At 34.0% G+C, this 21,520-nt stretch overlaps 2 protein-coding genes and 1 long non-coding RNA gene across 6 annotated transcripts in view; 2 read left to right on the top strand and 1 right to left on the bottom strand.

Moving 5' to 3' along the window:
• The window catches only part of LOC106110339, a 43,281-nt gene extending 30,245 nt beyond the window's left edge, over positions 1-13,036 (bottom strand). The window contains exons 1-4 of one of the 3 annotated variants that reach the window (XR_001226081.1): positions 12,835-12,916; positions 12,559-12,682; positions 12,287-12,482; positions 6,818-6,959 (exon numbers count right to left, since the gene is read on the bottom strand). This is a non-coding gene — a long non-coding RNA (uncharacterized LOC106110339). Of the gene's footprint in view, positions 1-6,817; positions 6,960-12,286; positions 12,483-12,558; positions 12,683-12,834; positions 12,917-12,951 lie in introns of those variants that run through there. The other 2 variants (XR_001226080.1, XR_001226079.1) reach the window with 2 other exon arrangements.
• On the top strand, positions 4,059-13,601 carry LOC106110338 (spondin-2-like). Its single transcript, XM_013292121.1, has 10 exons — positions 4,059-4,589; positions 8,017-8,198; positions 8,789-9,003; positions 9,232-9,426; positions 9,603-9,809; positions 10,686-10,946; positions 11,367-11,547; positions 11,858-11,894; positions 12,316-12,484; positions 12,603-13,601. The coding sequence occupies exons 1-10, from the start codon at positions 4,564-4,566 to the stop codon at positions 12,684-12,686; spliced, it is 1,557 nt and encodes a 518-aa protein (XP_013147575.1). The 5' UTR covers positions 4,059-4,563; the 3' UTR covers positions 12,687-13,601.
• The window catches only part of LOC106110336 (DE-cadherin), a 187,373-nt gene continuing 179,056 nt past the window's right edge, over positions 13,204-21,520 (top strand). Inside the window, exon 1 of one of the 2 annotated variants that reach the window (XM_013292119.1) lies at positions 13,204-13,690. In XM_013292119.1, coding sequence (XP_013147573.1) covers positions 13,588-13,690 — 103 coding nt within the window. In that variant the 5' untranslated portion in view covers positions 13,204-13,587. The remainder of the gene's footprint in view (positions 13,691-21,520) is intronic. The other variant, XM_013292120.1, reaches the window with a different exon arrangement.

Raw genomic sequence — 21,520 nt, forward strand, 5'->3', positions numbered from 1 at the left:
AGTTATGCCGTAACACACATAAAAAAAAAAATAAAAAAAAAAATATACCGACGAATTGAATACCTCCTTCTTTTGGGAAGTCGGTCAAAAATACGGAGAGTGTTATACCACAGTCATGCGGTTAGGTCAGTTAACTTTCTACTATGGACACTGAATTCAGAATCCGAGGAATTTTCATATAAAAGACGTTGTATGCAAGAATCGAATAAGATGAAATTTTTCTATTTTATAATAAGAAAATGTTCACTTAAAATTTTCTATTTTATAAATCAATTTGTTTAATAAAGACTATTTATTTCTTATTAAATTTTATAGCCTACTTTTTGATTATGTACATTTGTGCCGCTCAAAACGTGTTCAGGTCCCGCCGCACAACCTAATTTTAAACTACCCACTTTGCACCAGAGGGCTTAATATTGTTAACAAGGGGATGATGGAAGATATAGTAGTACTTACCTACTTGATACACGCCTCACACCCTGCAGGTATCTGGTGTCGGTGTTAATCTAGTCAGGCTTACTTCTGTCAAGTCTCAGGGCGCCAGCGACGCTGTCTGATGCACCAGTATGCACCGTCTATGTTCGCCCGATCGTACTGGAGAGGGATTCCAAACTACCCACTAGTGTCGGAGAATAAAAAAGCCTCCGGTTACCCGCAACAACGATGCCGCGTAATTTAAACTATATGTTGGCTACCAAATGTGTCGAACCGGTGTGGTTTGTACAGATCAATACGGAACCTAATATAACAAATGCAGTGAAATATAGAGGGATTATAGGGCGTTATATACAAGTGTGTTTACAGTGGAAAGCTAGAATAAGGAGCATTTGTGAGAGTAAACAAGTCATCTTCATATGTTCCCTTTCAGCTGAAAAAGTTTTATCTCGCTAAACAAGTCAAGGTAAGGTCATCTTTTCAACCTTTTTAGCTTTACGTTTTCAATCTTCCCGGCCACGGCCAAATGTCTAAACAAACAATTCGTAAGATGTTTTCTTTTCGAATCAAATGTTAAGATTTTTTTCAATTTAATTTGACAAATACAAGCACTTGTATCTTCCTAATTTTTAAAACCCATTATTTTTGATGAAAACTTTTAACTAGCACACACAGTGCAAATATATCAATCAGAATTACATTTCGAAATTCCAAAATAATATGACAATTTTGGAATTTTTTAATGCAACCTGAGTGTTTTATTTACTGGAAAAAAATGTAGATTTTTTATTTTTGCACCTTACTGTCAGTATACTTTGAAGGTAACATTCATTTCACCTTCAAAAGTTTAGGTCAGGCCTCTGGGGAGCTTTCGAATCGCACTGTCAATAAGAAAAGTTTAAGTAACTTCAGTGATTTGAATAATTTACAAACTTTTTACATTTGTAAATAGAGGTTATGTAGATATTTCCAAATAATAACAAACTTTTTAATATTCCCTTATTTCATTTTATATTTCGTGAGCATAACACTCCAATGGGCAATACTAGCTTTTGAGCAGTGCGCGGTTAGGTGACAACCCAAGACGCTAGACATAAAGGGATGGCTAAAACCGACACATGGGCAATAGTAAAAGCTTTGGAGAACCTGCGCACTTAGTCAACAAGTTGCCTTACTTAGTGTAGTTTTAGTATGAGATATATCGAGGGTCACACATAACTACATCAATATATTATATTTCTTGGCCAATGATCCTAATCGAAATTGTAAAGGGAAATTACATTTTCTATTTTTTTCAGTACCTCTCACAGTATATTTATTTATTTGATTTATGTGTCTGGCTGTCACTTTACCTAATTCATTGTGTTTACATTTTTACATATATTTTTCTTATAGTTAACTATTGTAAATGATCTTATCTTATCGTCGACGTATGAAAGAAGAAAAAGAAAGGATTTGAATGTTTGTTGTGATCGTCCCAAAAGAATGTTCAGAAGAATGAAATAATCAAGAAGTGCATAGTAGCGTAGTATTCATTTATCAGTTCCTGTTGTTTTTGTATTAATACGATTGCTGTCATACTTGTATTGATATTATTGCCGTCTTTGTTTAGTCCAAGATAATGAAAGAGATGAGAACAAGTTTGTAACAAGTGAGTGGACAGTGTAAACACACGGTTATAGGAACAGAAACGTTAAATGCGCCATGAGTACATCTACACTAATGACGCGATAGCATACAAATGAAACGACGCGTCTTGAAGACATTTTAATGAGTTGTCTCAGTCTTTTTGTGCCTGAGCTATGTGCCCCGTAAACATATTGTTAAACATCCTTTTCTAGTTAATTAAATAAAATTTTGTTGGACGGTTACTCTTCTCCGTCCGGGGCTCTGGAGGTGTGGGGCTATTGAAACACTTTCTTCGTCTAGTTAATCATCATTGTATTTATAATATCAAAATCATATTTTATACAAATTCTATTCTATAAGTCCTACTATGTTTCTTGGTAGGCGTCGAGATGTGAAGTCATTTATAAAAACATCAAATATACAATTCTTTATAATTTAAAATATATTATTCTAATATTAAAAACCATCTTTTGTGTGTACAGTGTTGCCTGCTAGTATACAAACATGTAAAAACTCCAACAAATTTAACATTTGTAGTGTAGGTTTGTATTAAAAGGAGGTTAAATAAATTACTTAGTTGAATGCATTATGTTCTGTCTCTGATTTAATTTTATTTAATTATAATTGGGTCTATTCAAGACACGACATCTGATTGAGGGAGAGAAAATATTTGAAAGTTTATAATGCATGTTAAATATTGATGTAATCAATTTAGGTTATGATTTAGTAATTTAAAATCTCAAATGCTAACTTGTAAAAGTTGGACGAAATGATTTCTATTTGCACCCCTCTTATTTCCCTGTAGAAACATAAAGGTACAAAAATCAGTTGTTAGTATTCTGAAAGGAATGCTTTATCTGTTGAACCGAGAATGCGCATTGGCTTTTCTACTTAAAGAGGTTAGAATTCAAAAGCATAAAGTGCAAGAGGCGCCCGACCTCGGGAGAATACCAACTGCATACTTTACAGGGACGCCATTCTCTCAACTTACTTTGTTTATTGTCTATTTTTGTGTCTATTTTTTAATATTTGAAATCGTGTTATCACCTGTTTAGGTTTTATGATAGTCTATAAAAAACTGTAAAGCTTCTAGATTGAGATCCCAGACCAGGATGACGACACTTATATTCTAAAACTTTGCTGTTATATGATTAGATAGTACTCGTTTGTGATCTAGCTGAATGGCCCTTAGTTGTTATCCCATCCTCCAATGGGGCTATCACGCTCTGAAGTTGGTAAAAAAACACACTAGTTTTAGGACGCCGTTTGCCCCATCAGAAACGTCTGCCTTCTTGCAGGGGGTATTGTTATAGGCCCCTGAGTATAATATATAAAAATCAAGCATTAGAAAAAAAAAATTTAGTCAAATTGTTGGCAACTTTAAATCTTCAGTCTTCAAAAACGGCCCACGGAAATTGTCTGCCAATATTTGTTTAGTTAATATTACAGTGGTTTGCAACACATATGTGAAAATCAGCTTTGTGAAAATAAGTGAACTTAGGTATGTTTTTTACCAACTTCAGAGCGTGATAGACATCTTTCATACGTTTATTAGCCCCTTCCTAATATTTTTATAAAGGTATAAGATTAGGAGTCCTTCAAGTCACTTTCGCAGGTATTGTAAAATACTATACTTTACGCCTTCATTCTTTGAGGACGTGAAATATTTTCACTTTACCGCAACAAATGTTGTAATTTCACTGGTCTGTTGTTAGATGAGCATAGAAATAAATCTGTGTATAAAGCGTGTTAATTGATGCAAATATATCCATTTGGAATTTAATCTGCTTCGTTGTTGATGAGTAATTAGTGTTTATATTAAACTGGCTGCAAAACGTACTGTCTTTCTGTCAAAAGCTGAGAGCCTGTTGTTAATGTTGCAGCAAAAGCTTCGTTGGAAAACGAGACACAACATTAACACCAGGCTCTCATAGCAAACTAAAAGGTCAAAACGTCCGTAGTAGTAAGGCACACCTTTCCCTCTGGCATGTCTCATAACAGTAGGCTCGATGGAGTGCAAATTTGTGTGACCCAAGCCTACACCCCAAACCAAAGAAGTTGTGTCCAGACCGCGCTAAATGATGGTCCGTCTCTGCTTAATCATATGAGTTATGGGTGTATGTTGAGTTTGATATAGTAACAAAATAATTGAATTCGAAATATATCTTACTGTGCTGTTTCGTTGTTTTGAATTTCCAACTAAGAAACAATATGGAACAACTTTAGTTTTATAATTTAGTCTTGGTCTTCCCACCGCAAAATGTCAATATGGCGCCTCTAGCCTGGCATAATGCCAGACAAACGCGTCTGGTTTATTTTGAGTAGACCGCGTTTAGTTGACGCCGCGATAACCAACAAAATTGCTTCATATTGAATTTATTCTGATATATTTGGTTAAAAAAAAAGAATATTTTCCAGTTGCGGTCTAAGTTTTTTAATATTAGTTTCTGTGGAAATTTAGTGTAACTACGTCAGATATCAGTTGGCGGGAAAAGGACAATGCAAACGTCAATATTGTGTTTAACGTATGTATAGAATTGTTTTGTTTATGGTTAAAAAATTGAAAAAGGAATATTTACTACTTCAATGTCGAACGCATTTACATATTAAAAACCTAGATATGTAGTTTTAAATAATCGTATATTACCAAGCAGTATGGTAGGTGAAGAGGCAATTTTCATTTAAAATATAAGTCAACTTTATTAACACCAATAAAATCTTGAAGACAGACGATAGAATTATGTAGCTCTGAGATGTAATTTTTTTGGTATGATTTGTTAATAATATTATGTTATGTTGAACTAGCGATCTCCTCCAGGTTCGCCTGGGTGGCAAAGAATATACGTATCTAAATATTTTCTGTCATATCCATACCCTTCCTGTTTATGTGACTTTCTGGAAGTCGAAGTAATTTTTACAATCGGTCCAAAAGTTTCTGAGCTTAGTCAATACAAAAAAAAACAAACAATCAGACTTTACTCTTTATAATTTTAAAGATAAAATGTAAATTACAGAATATTCGGAATGTAATTTTTGTCTTTTTGCGTAAAATGAAACATTTCAAAGTAAAGAAGTATTTTTTGAACCGAATTATTGAACCCGAAATTTGAGTTCGAAATTGTTTGAGAAATTTAAAAGATCTAGCAACTTAATTCAATCTCAAATTACTTTTAAAATGTACTTAATTAAATAATGACATTAAAATGTAGTTAACCCAAGTCAATGTCAAATGTTCTTACTAAAGACATTAACTTCAAATTTAAAATAGTAACAGGTCAGAGGTTAAAGTGACCCCAAATTTAATTAATTTAAATTTGTGACAACACGAAGGTAATTAAGTGATATATTAATAGCTACATTTAATATTGAGTTTTTATTAATAATAATCTTAAATGGTTGGATTAGTTGAAAACTTATTACCATATATTAGTTCACTTGATGCTAAGAGAAACAGGGACGAGTCAAGAGAGAGAAAAACAAGAAAAGAGACATGGGACTCGTAGAAAGGGGATTTTTACCCTTTACATGTGTCTTTTTCCATCAAATCCACTTCCCTTGCCATTGATTTGATAAAAGAAAGGGATAAGGAAACGGGGACCAAATATTAGGTCTCCGGAACGCACACGCATCAGACGAAATGCGGAATTACTTCTACTTGAAGCCTTTCTTCCGTATAGTATTTCATCGGGTAAGCCGACCCATTCGTGCAACAGATGTTGATGCCGCTGGATACCACTAACGTGATTTTTACCCCGATTCTTTTCTAATCAAAAGACTAAATATTCTGTAAATATATAGGAAGATTTTAGAGTTTTAAATGTCACGTTAAAAAACAGGTCGTGATAATTAGTAGGGCTTTATCATTAATAAAGAAATCTTAAGAACAGGGTACAGAGTTCGTCTTACGTTCTAATTATGTTTCTAGTCCGAGCTGAGCGCAGTTGTATCAAATAAAGAAAAGAGTTTCTTTGTAATCTCACTACTTGATAGTACTCGTACTTCGTACGTACAGCGCATACGAACTTGCATTGCAATTTAAAATTATATTGTGTAAATATAAGTACATTTTTAAAATATCGTGACGTAACTAGGTTAGAGTATCAACTTATACGATTTACTGGGTCCTGTGTTCTGTTTTAAACTGATGTTAGTTATATTAAAGTATTAGAGGTTTTACCATACAAAAATAACATAATGTTATTAATTTATTTTGCCTCAAACATAAGTCAACACTTTTTTTACCGTGACTCTAGCAACGAGTGCGGAATTTTGACAATTCATGGCTATTGAAACATTTTTATGCGTAGGCTTGTTATATTACTAATATTATAAAGGGGAAAGTTCTTTATTGTTGTATGTACTGAAGTATGTAAAAAAACTTCTAGACCGATTTCAGAAATTCTTTCACCATTAAGAAGCTACGTCATCGTTGGGTAACATAGGCTACATTTTTTAATTTCACGTGGACGAAGTTGCGTGTAAGCTAGTCAATAAGTACTCATACGGAAAGCAATGTGATGATAAAATAAAAAAAAAATGCTCGGCCGATTTTAAAAATTCTTTCACTATTAGAAAAGTAATTTATATGTTTTTTATTCTTTTAATTTTGCGCGGACTAAGTCGCGAGCAACAGCTTGTTTTAAGTACAACAAAACGACGGAGGCATTGCAGATATAATATAAATTTCAGTTGCTTTTTTCAATAGATTTGTTAGAGTAAAGCTGGTGTTTTTTAAAGAGACTGTTATATTTCCATGCATTAATTATAAACCTACCAGGTATGAATAGGCACAGTATCCCAAACTACGGCCGTTCGCCGAAAAGTGTCGTGTATTAAGTAAAATCTGGGTCAGCTTCACTGGATTTTTCAATTTACGAGCTTTATGAGGAGTTGCACTGAAAAATTAATCATGTATAAACTTTGAAAGCAGCCGCGTATTGTCGGGGTGCTTTTTGGTTTTTAATGTATTATTTTCATGCTTTGAATCATTCATCTTTTGTTTATTTTATCAATTGCAATTAAAGCCTAGTTTACATTATGCCAGTAAAGTATGCCAGTAGCGCTTCAAATTAGTGTTGACATACAACCATAATGAAAGCATTTTTCGTTCTATTTGTGATACTATTACGAGTTCTTTACACTCATGATCATGGTAAGGACTACAATCTTCAAGGTCTTTAGCAATTACTTAACCAAATATAAGAAAATGTATGCTATAACTGTGGAATATCACGAATATTTGTGTAACAAATGCAAGAACTTATTTATAACGACATCGATTTGTATAAGATTTGTTCGTGTACTGAAGGCAGTTTACTTCCAGTCGCGGGCGTTCTCACAAATTCATGATGAGCTTTCCCAATTAGAATTCGAATTATCAAACCATACATATATAAAATTAAATTTGGCACGTGGAGAACAACAGTACTCTTCTACCCTACGTGCCAACTAAAGTGGTACACCAATGACCCCTTTAACAAACAAACGAAATGAAGCGGACTCTCCGAACTAATCAAAACTTGTACTTCTCAGATCTTAGCACAAACATTTCCTCCCGGCAAAGTTACTTGCCTTTACTAATTATATGATGCTCTAAAATGTTTTGTACTCAATAATAACCTTCTTAGAAATTCCTTTCTATGTCCCAATGAACTGTACTTAATTCCTTTGCAATAGTAGTCTGAGGTGCAAGATTTTTACATTTAAAAAATATGAGTAACGCTTTTAACAAGTAAACAAATCATTGTTAGATTTAAATTATAGAATTATGCGTAATAGGACAGACATAATTAAATATTCGAATGTCACTAAGCGATAAGCCTAACCATTTATTGAATTAAAATCTCCATTAAGCTACTTATAGCTGTGTTGAAAATTATATGTAATATCTCTATTGATAAGCCGCAAAATTGTTTATCTAATTTGTTAAAATAACTCTAAATTTTCTTACAGTTGTGTATATTGGCTAGTGTTGTACACAGCACAGGTACAATGTAAGCTGGTGAAATGTGATCAAACACCGCCACAAGCTACCGCTGAAGAGCCTAGTGAGAATAAGGGTTTGTTCAAACTATCCGTTGTTAGGAAGGACAATGACATGCAAGATGTTTATTTACCAGATCAAACGTATGTATGTAAGTATTTCTATTTCTTTCTATTATTGAATGTTTGCACCATTTTAATATTTATACTTAAATATACAAACACATGAAACGGTCACACCACAAACTCGGTTGAATAATTATAAGTTATGTTATGTTAATTATATGCTCATATGTTAATTTTAAACGCTATGTTTAAAGTCACGTATTCTAAATACTTAAAGAATGCAACTGAATAGTGCGTTCTTAAAAGGTAAGTATTTTAATTAATGCCTTTGAGATTTATTACACTATTAAATATTTATGTTTTTTGCTATTAAATTATGGCAGGAATTTTTGTAATAAAAATAAAAAAAACAATAATGTGTTTAAACCAGTTTTGTTTAGAAATCGTTTTCCTTTTGCGTAATACTAAAAGGGGTCTTCTAAAGCTCTTTAACCTACGCCTATTTCACAAACGTGATAAGTCACAGTTTTTCACATGGCCTATTATGCTTTGCTTTGTATCCATTAATCCATTCAATTTCTTTGTTTTTAAATAGTCCTCACTGATTGAATAAATGTCCGGCGCTCTGGGCCGTCTCTCTACGCTACGATAACGCTATCCTCGCTTATGATTTCAGTAATACTGAAAACAACAAACAAAACACGTCCATTCCGTTGGTTCATGATAACAGTGGAAGATCCAGATGTGGACAACAGCATTAATGAATACGAGCAAGTGCCGGTAGATGTCGGTAGTTTGAAAACACTCGCTGACAACCCGCAGTCAAGATACAGTGAGAAATGCTTCAACTCCGTCGAAAGCGCTGATAACTTTGACAAGGAATATGTTGAGGTAGGTAATGAGTTGCAATACGATAATTGTAGGCTTCTATTGCTGATATATATACAAATACTAAATCGTATTGTGTTGTCGTTGATCGATAAAAAGGAGTAAAAAACTTTTGTTTTCACACTAACCTCTCTTCCAGTAAACTGTAAGCGCGACGGTGCCAAGGAGCATTTGAATCATCCTTCGTTTAAATAGACCGTACGCAATTTTAACACATATAAAAATTTTCAGATACATTGGGTGTCGCCGAAAAACAGTCCTAAAGAAATAGTAAGACTCCGTGCGACGGTAGCCGAGAACCAAGAGACTTGGTATACCGAAGATGATTTGACAATTTTACTTAAGAAAGATACGAGAAGACCGTTAGACAGCGCACCACATCCGCCCGTGGAGAACTGTGAACTAAACAGTGAAGCGAGATACGAAGTAGGTATACTTCAATAGAAAATTACAAGCCAAATTATTTCATAGGTGTTAATTGGCAACAATCAACATCAAATACTGTCACCAATTCTATGTAACTTTTTTTTGTCGAAAGTGCAAGAATGGATAATGAAAACATAACTAAACAAAAATTACTTTAAGTAACTAATTTTCCTTAGATCGTGTTTAAAGGTCTCTGGTCAAGATTAACCCATCCTCGTTACTACCCGAGTAAGCCGGACGAGAACGGCTATAGCCACATGGTGGGCGCGTCGCACGGCTACGATTATACCCTGTGGCAGTTGGGCACTCCCGCCAGTGCTGGTCTCAAGTTACTAGCTGAAGACGCTAATATCACTATTATTGAAAGAGACATTATTAATAACGTATGTATAAAATAACTGTTTATTACCAAGCTGCGCTACAGTGTGAATGAATCAACTAAAGGTCGCTATACCCCGAATGTTACAAGCAGTCATTATCGACTGATTCAAGTGGTCGACAAACTAGCGCAGCTGAATTTTTATCAGCTACAAATAGTCCGTGTATGGCAAATCTGTTGATGCTTAATGCTTTTAGAAGTAAGTGTATCTTAACTCAAAGGTTAAAGTGTTATAAGCTTACAAGTATATTTTTGAATATTGTCGCTTTGTTGTACCTTGCAGAAAACAATATAGTTTGAGTATTTTATGTTCTTACATTGGATAGTCAGAAGACTATCTAATTGAGAGGAGCGTGCAGTGCAGTATACGAAATCAATAGCTCAATACGATACCTCGATGACATCACATTTTCCATTCAAATCTCATCTCTACTCCATTGTGTTAGAGTTCATTTACTGCTCCTTGTGAACTTACAATATACGCAAATAAACGCACAAAATGCAACTTTATTGCGAATCCTGATTTGAACTCCATACAAAGTAAAGTCCAGTTCATTTCGTTTGCAGAACGTTCTCACAGAAGTTTTCAAATGAAATGCTATTTTGTTCTCATGAATAAAATATTCACAAAATGTTCTTTACAAGCTATAATCGTGGATCTGTCAACAAATTCTTTGAAATACATTTTGTTTTATTCAAACTAAAATTTCTCATTTTTTAAATTATGACGTTTTAAAAAAAAACTATTAATAAAAGTATTACCAAAAAGTTCATCGGATTGTGTTGCGCAAAATAGAACACGAGAATGTCTGCGTACCCCTCTGGGTTACCGCCGTGATCTTATTGTAGATGGTAGTGTGCATAATGTATTAATTTGTAGATGTCGGCAACTGGCGGTACTAGAACACTTATAAGAGGGAAGCGACGTCATCATCCAGAAATGTTTGAACCATCGTACGCGTTATTTAGAGCGGATAGTATACACCACATGTTCTCTGTAGTTGTGGCCATCAAGCCTTCCCCGGATTGGTTCCTGGGCGCCTCAAGGTTCGAGCTCTGCACGCGTTATGGTTGGTTGAAGGAATATAAAATGCCACTCTATCCGTGGGATGCGGGTACTATGGATGGCGTATCTTACGAGGTAAAATTAACTTTTATTTTTTATTTCTTTGACAGACAAAATTTGTAGGTCTTCACTATCACCATTGTTTTCCCTTATATATTTTATTTAAACTGTTATTTAATTAGTTCTGAATAATACAGAATACATAAAGAAAAACTGATATAATTTTTACTAGCTATAAGTTTCATGTGGAAACTTATGTAAACTAGATGGCGCTACTAGTATAGATATAAAAGTTATGGACCGACATTTTTAACCTGCAATTTAAACAAAATACATTCATGCCGCCATTCCTTAGTCATGCTTCTTTCGTGTAGTTGAATTTATCGAAACTTAATGAGTATATAAAATTATCTTTATCGAATAAAAATTAAAAACAAATCATATCATAACAATGTTTTACAAGAACAAAGGAAATATATTTGAACGTTTTCACAGTCGCCGAAATCAGTAACGAACCCGACGGATAACATTGACAGAGTGGAAATAGGGTCCTTTAACAGCGAGTCGCCCTTCTATCAGATGAACTTGAACGATTTGAAGCCCTTCGCCTACCTACACCTCAAGAGCCTGTCCGTTGACCCGATAAAAGGGCGAAACTGTAACGACGAAGGGCAAGGTACAATGTTTTATTATAAACTTAAAATTACACGTTTTAACTACGCTCGTATTTCATCATTTTTTAATAAAAAGAATAGACGTAATTTACAAAAGTGTAATCAATAAGTATTGTTCAGTAGAACATCTATAAGTTAAAGTGCAAGGGAAACACAAAATATTTCAAGTTATATAGATTTTAAGTTATCAAGGGTCTATGTTATAGAGTTTTTGGGCTCTGGTGGGGAGGGAACATATTATTTTTTAAGTTATCGAGGTTTAAGTTATCGGTATTATGTATTCCTTTATTTTTGTTTTTTTTTTAATTCCAGAAGCAGAAGTTGAACAAGTACAAAATGAACAAGAGTCGTAAGTATACATTTGTAGTTATTGACGTTTGGTAGTTTGATTTTCTTAGTACAGATGGCGCTTTAGTCATACTAGTAAGAAATACCTCGAATCAGAATTTCTAATCCTACTTCTACTTTGTCTTTTGTTATTTAAAACAGTGTACTTTTACATACTAAGAGACTTCCTTATTAATCATTAAATTTATCTAAGGCCTAGTTCTAGGCTAGTAATTTAGTAGAGTACCGACGAATTTAGTAGCTAAAATACTCTCCTCTAAATAATTTGATAATCAACTCGAATGAATTATTTTTGTTTAGATACCTTATTAAATTACTCGCTACTCGACTATATTACTAACCTAGTGCGTCTCGACGTAAGTACGACAATTTGATAATAAAAAATGAACGTACCTGCCCACATGAAGAATCATTTTGTACAGGGAGCCGATAGAAGAGCCGAGAATACTGGAATCCAAGCTTGGAAGCGAGCATTGCACGTTTAGTGATTGGTATGAATGGTCACCATGCTTCCCTGATGAAGGCTTCTGCGGCTTCGGCACACAAATTAGGACTCGTTCACGACTGGATAATGCGTATAGCAAATACTCTGTAAGTAAAAAACTAAACTGAAGTAAATCAAACTACACATATTTGTTTGATTTAAGTTCTATGTATATACTTACCTATCCAAGTACGTAAATTATACTTAGATTATTATATTTTGCAGAGCTATGAAAACGCGCCAGAAGTAAGTTCAAGTTGTCGAGATCATGTGTTAATGCAGTCACAAGCCTGTTACGTTAGTTGCTGAAAATAAAATTATTTAAGTAAATAAATGCATGTTTAATTTGTCAACTTCAAAAACAAAATAAATCAAATTTAAAGGATGATAATCAGATAGTATATAATTTAACTTAATAACCTTCTCTTGGAAAGTCGGTTAAAAACAAATAACACACCTAGGTAAAAAATAAGTTTTAGGATTATGTTACGAAATTACAACGTTTCCAATATGTGGGTATATGTGAGTTAATAATTCAGATTTACGCCGTGAACTAGTTTTAGTTTTACTTAACTTGTGTTAGTTCTGAAGTAATCCTGGATAGTTGTGTTTTGCGCGAAAACAAACAGGTTTGAAAGATTCGCGTTCGCCAACCGTGGTGGGCAAAGGGGACGCAGCAAGATCGCAGCAGAACCACATTGTTGCGCTAGTCGAGTATGAAGATAGCCGCGGATAGCGCATGCTCGACCTGCAACGGACCGGCTCGCCTCGCGCGATCGCAACTTGTTGATTGTTCGCTCACTTCACGCCAGTCTGCCGCGAACGATGCGCGAGGCGGTTGTGTCTCCCGTTGCGTTGTTGTTCACTCCGTACTTCGAAGTTATTTTACGAAAATATGTGAAGTTTTCAAACCTTAAACTAGGCAGAACTTCCGCAACGGACGTAGTCTATAGTTTTTAGTTAACTTAGAACACCTTAAATAAGTAGTTTTAAGTTATCGAAACTTAATAGGCTTACTCACTTTACCTGTATGCTTCGTCCCACGACTCGTGCGAAGCGGTTACCTTTATCGGATAAACGGACATTTTTCAAATGGATGTGCGTTTGAATTCTGTGATAGTGTGCTTGTTTAGTGTAATCCCAAAACTTTTTGAGTGCACCCTCGAGGCTTGTGACAAGTTGTTACTTTTGTGAGGTGTTTGAAGTTGTTATGAAGTTGATAAAGAAAATGTTGGCGCGCGGGGGAGAGAGGGGCTTCCTCGCCGCGCTGTTGCTCGGCTCGCTCGCGGTGGCGTCGTCCCAATACACTAAAGGTAGGCAGCAGTAAAGATGGCTATGAGTTTTCTTACCTGTGCACGCGCATTGCCCTGCCCTAAGTTTGTCGCCCGCTCTTTGTTCGTTTGTTCTACGGTCTATTGTTTGCTACTCGGAATAGCCCATAAAGAGTTCGGCATTTTTAACATGAGGTCATAATTATTAGAAATTCATAAACAAGATAATATATCTATTGACTTTCTCAAGAGTGAAACAGTAATAGATATCTCGTTACATGTCCGGGTCTCTGTATTACGTTCACATTTGTTTCCGCGATAAGTGTTCATTTCCTTCCAAGTATACATCAATGAGTACCTTTCACAATCTTGTGATACCACGAAACGTTATAAGATATGATATTAGTCAGCAACAAGAATACATAACGAATAAAGTAAAAATATAATTGTGGTTATCATATACGGAGCAATTAGCTGCAAAACATTCAGTATTCATGACGGCAATCTATTTAAGTAAAAATAAATATGAATGTTTAAGATACGTCTTACACGTGGTATTTTTCTATGATCGTATTTTAATTATAACGAGTATTTATATCGAAATAGGTACATCGATCCTTTTTCTACTTATATTACTTATGTTAAAGTTTAAAAATTATAAAAACATAGCATTATTAAATTATGTACGCATTTCGTCGCGATGTTGGATACAACTATGAAGTTTTCGAAATTCTTATTTTTGTTGCTTTGAAGTTTAATATTGTTGAGAAAGTTTGTTATGCTACGACGACTTTTAACGATGGATTTATTTCTCGCAGAACAAATTTATTCCATTCGTCTTATTTACAATATCTTGTAATATTTTTCGAGGCATTCACCTCTTGTCGATTTCTGAGATCCTAAGCGTAGGTAAAATAGGAAGCTTATAGTAGTAAATAGATACTATGTCATTAAGGAATTTAAAAACGGCGTTACTTGACCAATTGCAAACAATACTAAATAAGTGTAAAAAACGTAATAGAAGAAAAGTTTGTCATGATAAAAAAAAATGCAAACCGTTTACTGCCCTTGGCCACTACTATATTACGTTACAAAACTCATACGTATATTTATTACTTAATTCGAAGTAACTTTTCGTGGTAAATACAAATCTAGTACAGAAAACATCAGATCATGTTTCTAAGTAATAAATTTCAATAGCAAATTCCTAAACAAAGCATTAATTCTTATAAGTATACTAAATGATAGGTTAGGTGGCCAGCTCTTGTAGTTGGGTTACAATAACAGATCGACGATGAGGTTGCCTCAGTGAAAGGTAACCGTGCGCACGACGTAGCCATTGTTAGTTCGAATTAAACCACAATGTATACCAATATCCTAGTAACAACGTTCAAACATACGATATACACCAACTATATCCCACAACAAAGTAATAAAGCATTTATTACATAAATATTTCATAATCAACCAGCCCTTGTTCCTACGGGGGCCGGCACAGCATGTTCCTATATATGCTCTTCCAAGCATATTACATGAATATTTATTTAATATTTATATCGCGTTAAATCTAATAACGTAAATATTTTAAACTAAACTAATTAAGTATCCTATAAAAATCGCAGCGACTTTTCTCACGACGATCTTCACAAACATATAGCGACAGACATGCTTTGGCGATGACAGATAGAAATGTCGCCGACGCATGACTGTACCAACCTTTATAACATTTCATTCCCGGCGATTTAAGTTGCTAAGCGATAAGTAAGTCGCTAAGCGACTTAAATCGCCGGGTTTTACAGTACTCGTTATTTTCCCTGCATATTTTTAACAATGGAGTAAGTCATTAGCGTCTGACTATTAACAGAAACACACATTGAGAGACAAGTTAATTAACCTTCATTTGTAATACTCTACAGAAATGCTTTTATATCTCTCTGTCCTTAATAATTAACATAATATACTATCTGTTTGAGATTATTCTGTAATTAACCTAAAACAACTCTCTAATGTTAACTTTAAGATAAGATCCTTCAGTTTTGTTTTTGTTAATAATTTTAACCTGATTTTATTATATTTTATTTTCAATGTTATTTAACTTACGTAAGTGATTTAAGTTTTGCTTTAATTAATGTTTCTCGTATGATTCATAAATTAAATAACAATTATTTAATATCTAGAAACCTTCGTCAACACTGTAGAAAGTTATTCTAATAAAAAGTGTTCTGTAGCAAGAAACCAAGCAATATTTCTAAAGACATCTAAAAAGTTTTGTTTCGTTGTCTTATTACAAAGATATAGTAATGTGTCTTCTCTTCTACTAGCATGTTTTTACACTTATATGTCCGGTAATAGAAGAGACGTAGTTGTGGGACTCCACTACTATTCATATATCCGAGTAAAGTTAAAAACTCAGCTAAATGTTTTATTCGTATATATGTTAAGCAAAAGGTAAAAACTGCAACAGCTCGTACGTTATTTTACGTAGGAGCCATCGATGTAACCCGTGGGCAAAAATAAAAAATATTTTCAAGGAGAATAAACAATTATTAATGGTATTGGATTAAATGTAGCTTTAATATTTGCGTATGTAATTAATTTGCCCGCGTTTAGTTGGTTATGTCTTCTGTAATATCTTCCTCATAATTTATGTAAGGTACGCTTTGTGTTGACGTTTTTGCTTCGGGCGGTCGCGCCTACGTATCAACCCTGGAATGTATTTGTTACGATAAGGTACGCTTTCTAACATGGTTGTTTCACACGAAGGTAGAAGTGTATCAGATACTGCGCCAGCTATTGCCCTGTCTCACAGTAGCCCTCGTGTGGAACTGGCATTTCTTAGATAAATGAGGATGTAATATTACAAGTTTAAGAATAATTTACGTGCTGGTTCTATGTCATCATGTAGCTACATCATCTGACATATATCTATATGTCCGATCTCGAGCACACACTTTTGAGTAAACTATCGCACAACTGTTGTGCGATTGTCGAATGTTTCGGAGCCAATCCAACTGTTTATTTGCACAACTAAAAATCGAGTAGTGTGCGCACCTCCATATAAGCTCATAGGCATCAAAGCGCAACTAAACAGTTATGCGATTTAGTTTCAGGTGTGTGCCCGCTCTTAATTAAGGCAAAATTTAGTTTCTGTTCTATAGATAATCTACATTTTTTTATCCTAGTAGACGGCATAAATAGGGCTATTCCCGTCACTAATACAGCTATCCAGTATTAATAAGGTACCAGTGTATTTAATTTTCTGTTACATGAAAATGTTTTTGTCTCTAGCCCCGGGCAATAAGGAAATTTGTACAAACAGATGAAGATAATCGTATTTACGTTGTGTATTTATAATCTTATATTAATGTTTTCATTTCCTTGTTTTGTGAAAAGTATATCTGTTTAATTTTGCTCTTTTTGTCTTTCGGTTTTTGTTAAATGTTTTTGAAGCGTCAATTAAAAAGAGATGTCTAAATAAAACTGTATCGTTTTTATTTAGTAATCGTTAATTTATTTATTTATCATAGTACAAAATTGATTACGATGAAAATGTTTTTTTATTTCCATACAAATACTAAGATTTGCTTAAGAAAGGAGTGGTTTCAGATATGACGATTGATAGAGGTGTATGGCTGCTCACATACTGTGCCGACCCTCCATAAGGGATAAGGGCAAGTTGATGATGACTAAGATTTATTTTTCTTTCAAATGCTATTAAATTTTGAGTTTCTTACTTTAATTATTAGCTATCCCATTTTAAGTATAAAGAATTCAGTCATTTGTTTGTTTTTTGTCTAATAAAAACAAAACCACTATAAGTGTTGTGATGCAATCCTTTTGCTATTGTGTTTTCTATTGTCACAATAAACACCACGCGCAATAGCCACTACAATCACCTAACCACATAACTGTCATATAAAATATGAATCATTTAAAAAGTACCAAGTGTTCAGTGCAAAATCTCTTTGGCTGACAAGAAGTGTGAATATAGCCAAAGAGTTGTTTTGGTTGTTGTGGTTTGGTTATTAAAAAGACGAAAAAGAGAAGAAAAGGAAGCGTATTGGAGTCGCGATATGATTGACATAGATTTCCGTTATTTATTGTAAATTGTAATGTAAGTAAGTTTGAATAAAGTTGTTTTTGGTGTACATAGAAGTTTTTTTGTATTTCTGGCTACACATCTGCAGTTAGAACACCAAGTTCAGAATAATTTCAATATTCGATCCCAGAGATCGATCCGATAATAATCAATTTATCTAATGACTAAATGAATAAAAAAAAATGATTAGGTGGCCCATATGCTCTTTGAGACTTCGTTCTATATAAAAACCAAATTTTATCGAGATCAGTTGAGCGTGGAGATATTACCTTGTAACAAATATCCATCTAAACATTCTCATTTATAATATTAATAAGTTATGATATATAACGGCATACAAAAATTGTGATTAAAAATTGATATTGGCCATAGATGACGTCATATTCTGGATTTCCAGCAAGTAAAACATATTAAAACGTGAACACAAAGACGGGGTATTGCTTCAAGTTATAAGTTAAACATCTACTTATAGGCTTTCGTCCGCTCAAAGTGCTAAGCTGTATTGAGAACAAAACCTGTGCAAAACTCTCCGCTTCTTGTACAAGTAACAGCCACTAGCTTTCAATAAGTAGGCATAAACCTGGATTCGCTTACCGCCCGCCATTGTGGACTTGTTTCGCTGTTTCAGAGGATTGTTTCCACTAACCATACTTGTCTTGAGATTATGTATGAATTAATTTTAATAAAAACTCAATACTTCATATCGATTTAAGATTTTTATCAATGCTTGTTTGCTCAAAAGTTGAGTATTGAAAATAATTAATTTATAACAAAAATAGATAAGCAGTTCGTTTGTGATAGTTAGGTTAATGACCTTTCCTTTTTTATTTCCCTAGTATCTTGCACAAGATAAGTGCAGAATCAACTTTTCACATTCTTGAAACAAAATAGTCTTGTAATACGACCGTCTAATAACAATTTCCTGTCTCCACGCAATAAGTCATTCATTAGCCTTAATTTATTCTCCTTGCACTCACCTTACCAACGGACAAATTAAAAACACACTCCTTCATCGTAACTCGTTCCCTTTCGCATTGTTCGTAACACAATGCTGCGTAACACTGTGTCGTTTTAAAACGTACTAAATTAAAGGAGGCAATGTAAAGTGTATTCTGTTCATGGTCGTGTGCTCGTGCGCCGACTCCAATATGGCTTCTGTGATACGGCTGCCATTGCGATGACGTCACCGCATAACCGGACAGTCGCGTCGGCGGTGAACTGTGTCGAGTAGGGTTGCTTGACATGTTTGTTACCTTTTGTACATTTTAGTATTATTTTTGTTACTGACAAATACATAGAAACTCCATCAGCAATCCAGAACGAAATCTATTTTAGCAATTCGCTTTATCCTTACTTTATACATGTAAGACAATTTAGTGAAAAATGTTATTTATTTCATTGCAGTTAAGAGCCATTTTCGTGTAATGCCGTTTATGGTACTTCTGCTGCATTGTCTTGATGACAGGTGGCATTTAAATTGCTTGCATTAGTGCTGCCTTAGCATTTGCCAGAATGCTTTAGTTATTTTGCATACGTGGGCGTGTTATAATGTTGAAATATGTGTAAAATAAGACAATATTACATATGAGTCATTTTAATATTTTTTATTGCCTAATGTTTAGATTCGTCATGTTTTCTTATGAAGTGACGAAAACGTCACTAATATTGAATGAATATAGTCGTTATTTAACGGTCTTTAAATTTCCGTTATCAAAGATTCGTAATATTCATATCCTCGATTTTTAAAATTGCTAAGACCTAAATAGATTTAAAAAAAAAAAACTTCTTAAAAAACTTTACTGTATTTCAGAAATTTGTTTGATCTCAATTTATTTCTGTCATTCCATTAAGAATGTAGCCAATTTTGAAAGGAAAGGAATTTGCCTTTTGATAAGCAAAAATAGTTCGATATCGATACTGATAATGTTGTGACGCTTTCATTCTGTGTCATATAACTCGACAGAATAACGTGATTGCACTCACGTTAACAACTAACACTACTCGAATTCAATTCCGAATTCGCAGGGTTTTAATTTAGCGGTAATTACTGGGACGCTTTGATGATAATTTGGGGTCTAATCGTGAACTAAAATGACATTGATGTGTCAAGCGAAAACATATCCTAATTCCATACAGTAAAGTTCTATATGGATTAAATGTGTCTTAATAAAAGTCATAAGCACTAGATATATGTGATTTACCACTCACTAATGGATATTCATTTAATATTAGTTATTGAATTTTATACGAACGTTTTAATTATATTCCAACGATAATGCACTGAGGTTGCAGTTTCAGACATAGAAATTTAAATACCTATTTAGTTGATTCACATTAGAGAGCAAATACGATTCGATAACAATCATAATTGACTTTAACCACAAAAAGGCTATTAAATATACACAAAAGAACAATAAGAAATAATATACAAAAACCAACAAGACTATGGTTTCACAAGTATTTAGAGTCCCCTCTTAAGACCTTCATACCCTGTACCGTAAGTAATGTCTACCTAGTCAGCCAAACTGGCCTAGTGCGGGTTGGTTTAGCATTTAGAGTGAAATAAACAAAAGATAACCGCCTCAATGAAAGTAATTTACCAACCACTGAGGCAGTTAGAGTAAAATCAACACTAAGGGAATGCTTAAGCAATTCTCAGTAATGCACCTGCATTTATGGTAGTTTGACTATAAATTTAAGGCCAACCTCTATTAGCGATCTTTGGATTATGAATAGCACCCAAGAAGTGATGCATCGACAGTTGGTAATTTGATCAGTGGCATGTCTGGCGGCTGTCAGCTGAAGAGAGCGGCTAATGGAAATCCTATGTTGTGCTCTCAGAGACAGCACAACTCTAATACACCACTAACAATTTTCAGCTTTACACATTTGTAGATGATTTATTATACTTAATGGACAATACCGATCTCTTGATTGAGGTAAACACGTTTATAAGATCACTATTTAGACAATGAAGTATTTGCAAGAAGTTGATGTTGATTATATCTCCGTTTTATCTATTGTGAGAGTTTATAACGTAAATGTCATTGTTTTTATTCTTCTATAGAGTAACACTGGCCAATCAGGGTTGAGTATTTTAAGTTAACTTGGCGTCGTTATAGTAGTTAACTTCATAATCGAAAAATTCAAAGTAGATACAGAAACTAACTAGAATAAGACCATATTAATGATAGCTGCTCCCCCCCTAGACCATGCCTAGATCATCCCCTGGCGACGCCAATGTTATTATATTTTGTTATACCTACGTGCGTAACTATTTTGTGTGAAGATTAATCTATACCACTATTATGCAATAATCCATTCGTTAGTGCTTACAAATATTTTAACAATTATGTTACAAACAATATTAACCAAATAACAACCGCATTTTTGTGTTTCAAGTTTAGCGGACATTAAAGTTTTCGACATTATCGCAATTCACCGCCAATTATCCATTGACATCGGATGACCGCGAACGTTATTCGATTTGCAATTATTCGATACTACACAACTCGAATGAAGTCCAATTACGATAACGCGAATAGTGCTGTACGAGTATTCGAATAGGAGATAAAGAGTGGCGTTAAATTATATCTTGACGTTTTCCTGCGACATTTTTCTGCTTTGAAATCGTTAGAAGCCGGGAGGAACAGTCGTTACCAGTGAGGTGATTCCAACATCCGATTACATATAATAGTAAATTGCTTCTCCGAATAGGATTTCTTCAACTTCTTTGTACTTGATTTTCAGTATCGAATAATGTCAACATGAAA

Source organism: Papilio polytes, unplaced genomic scaffold (assembly GCF_000836215.1).
Source record: "Papilio polytes unplaced genomic scaffold, Ppol_1.0 DF820678.1, whole genome shotgun sequence".
Taxonomy (NCBI): Eukaryota; Metazoa; Arthropoda; class Insecta; order Lepidoptera; family Papilionidae; genus Papilio; species Papilio polytes.

Excerpts from the sequence above, each read along its gene's own strand:
- LOC106110338 (XM_013292121.1), top strand. The coding sequence starts at position 4,564 with ATGCAAACGTCAATATTGTGTTTAAC. Across the intron at positions 4,590-8,016 it reads ACGTCAATATTGTGTTTAAC|TTGTGTATATTGGCTAGTGT; the intron begins GTATGTATAGAA and ends ATTTTCTTACAG. Across the intron at positions 9,810-10,685 it reads AAAGAGACATTATTAATAAC|ATGTCGGCAACTGGCGGTAC; the intron begins GTATGTATAAAA and ends ATTAATTTGTAG.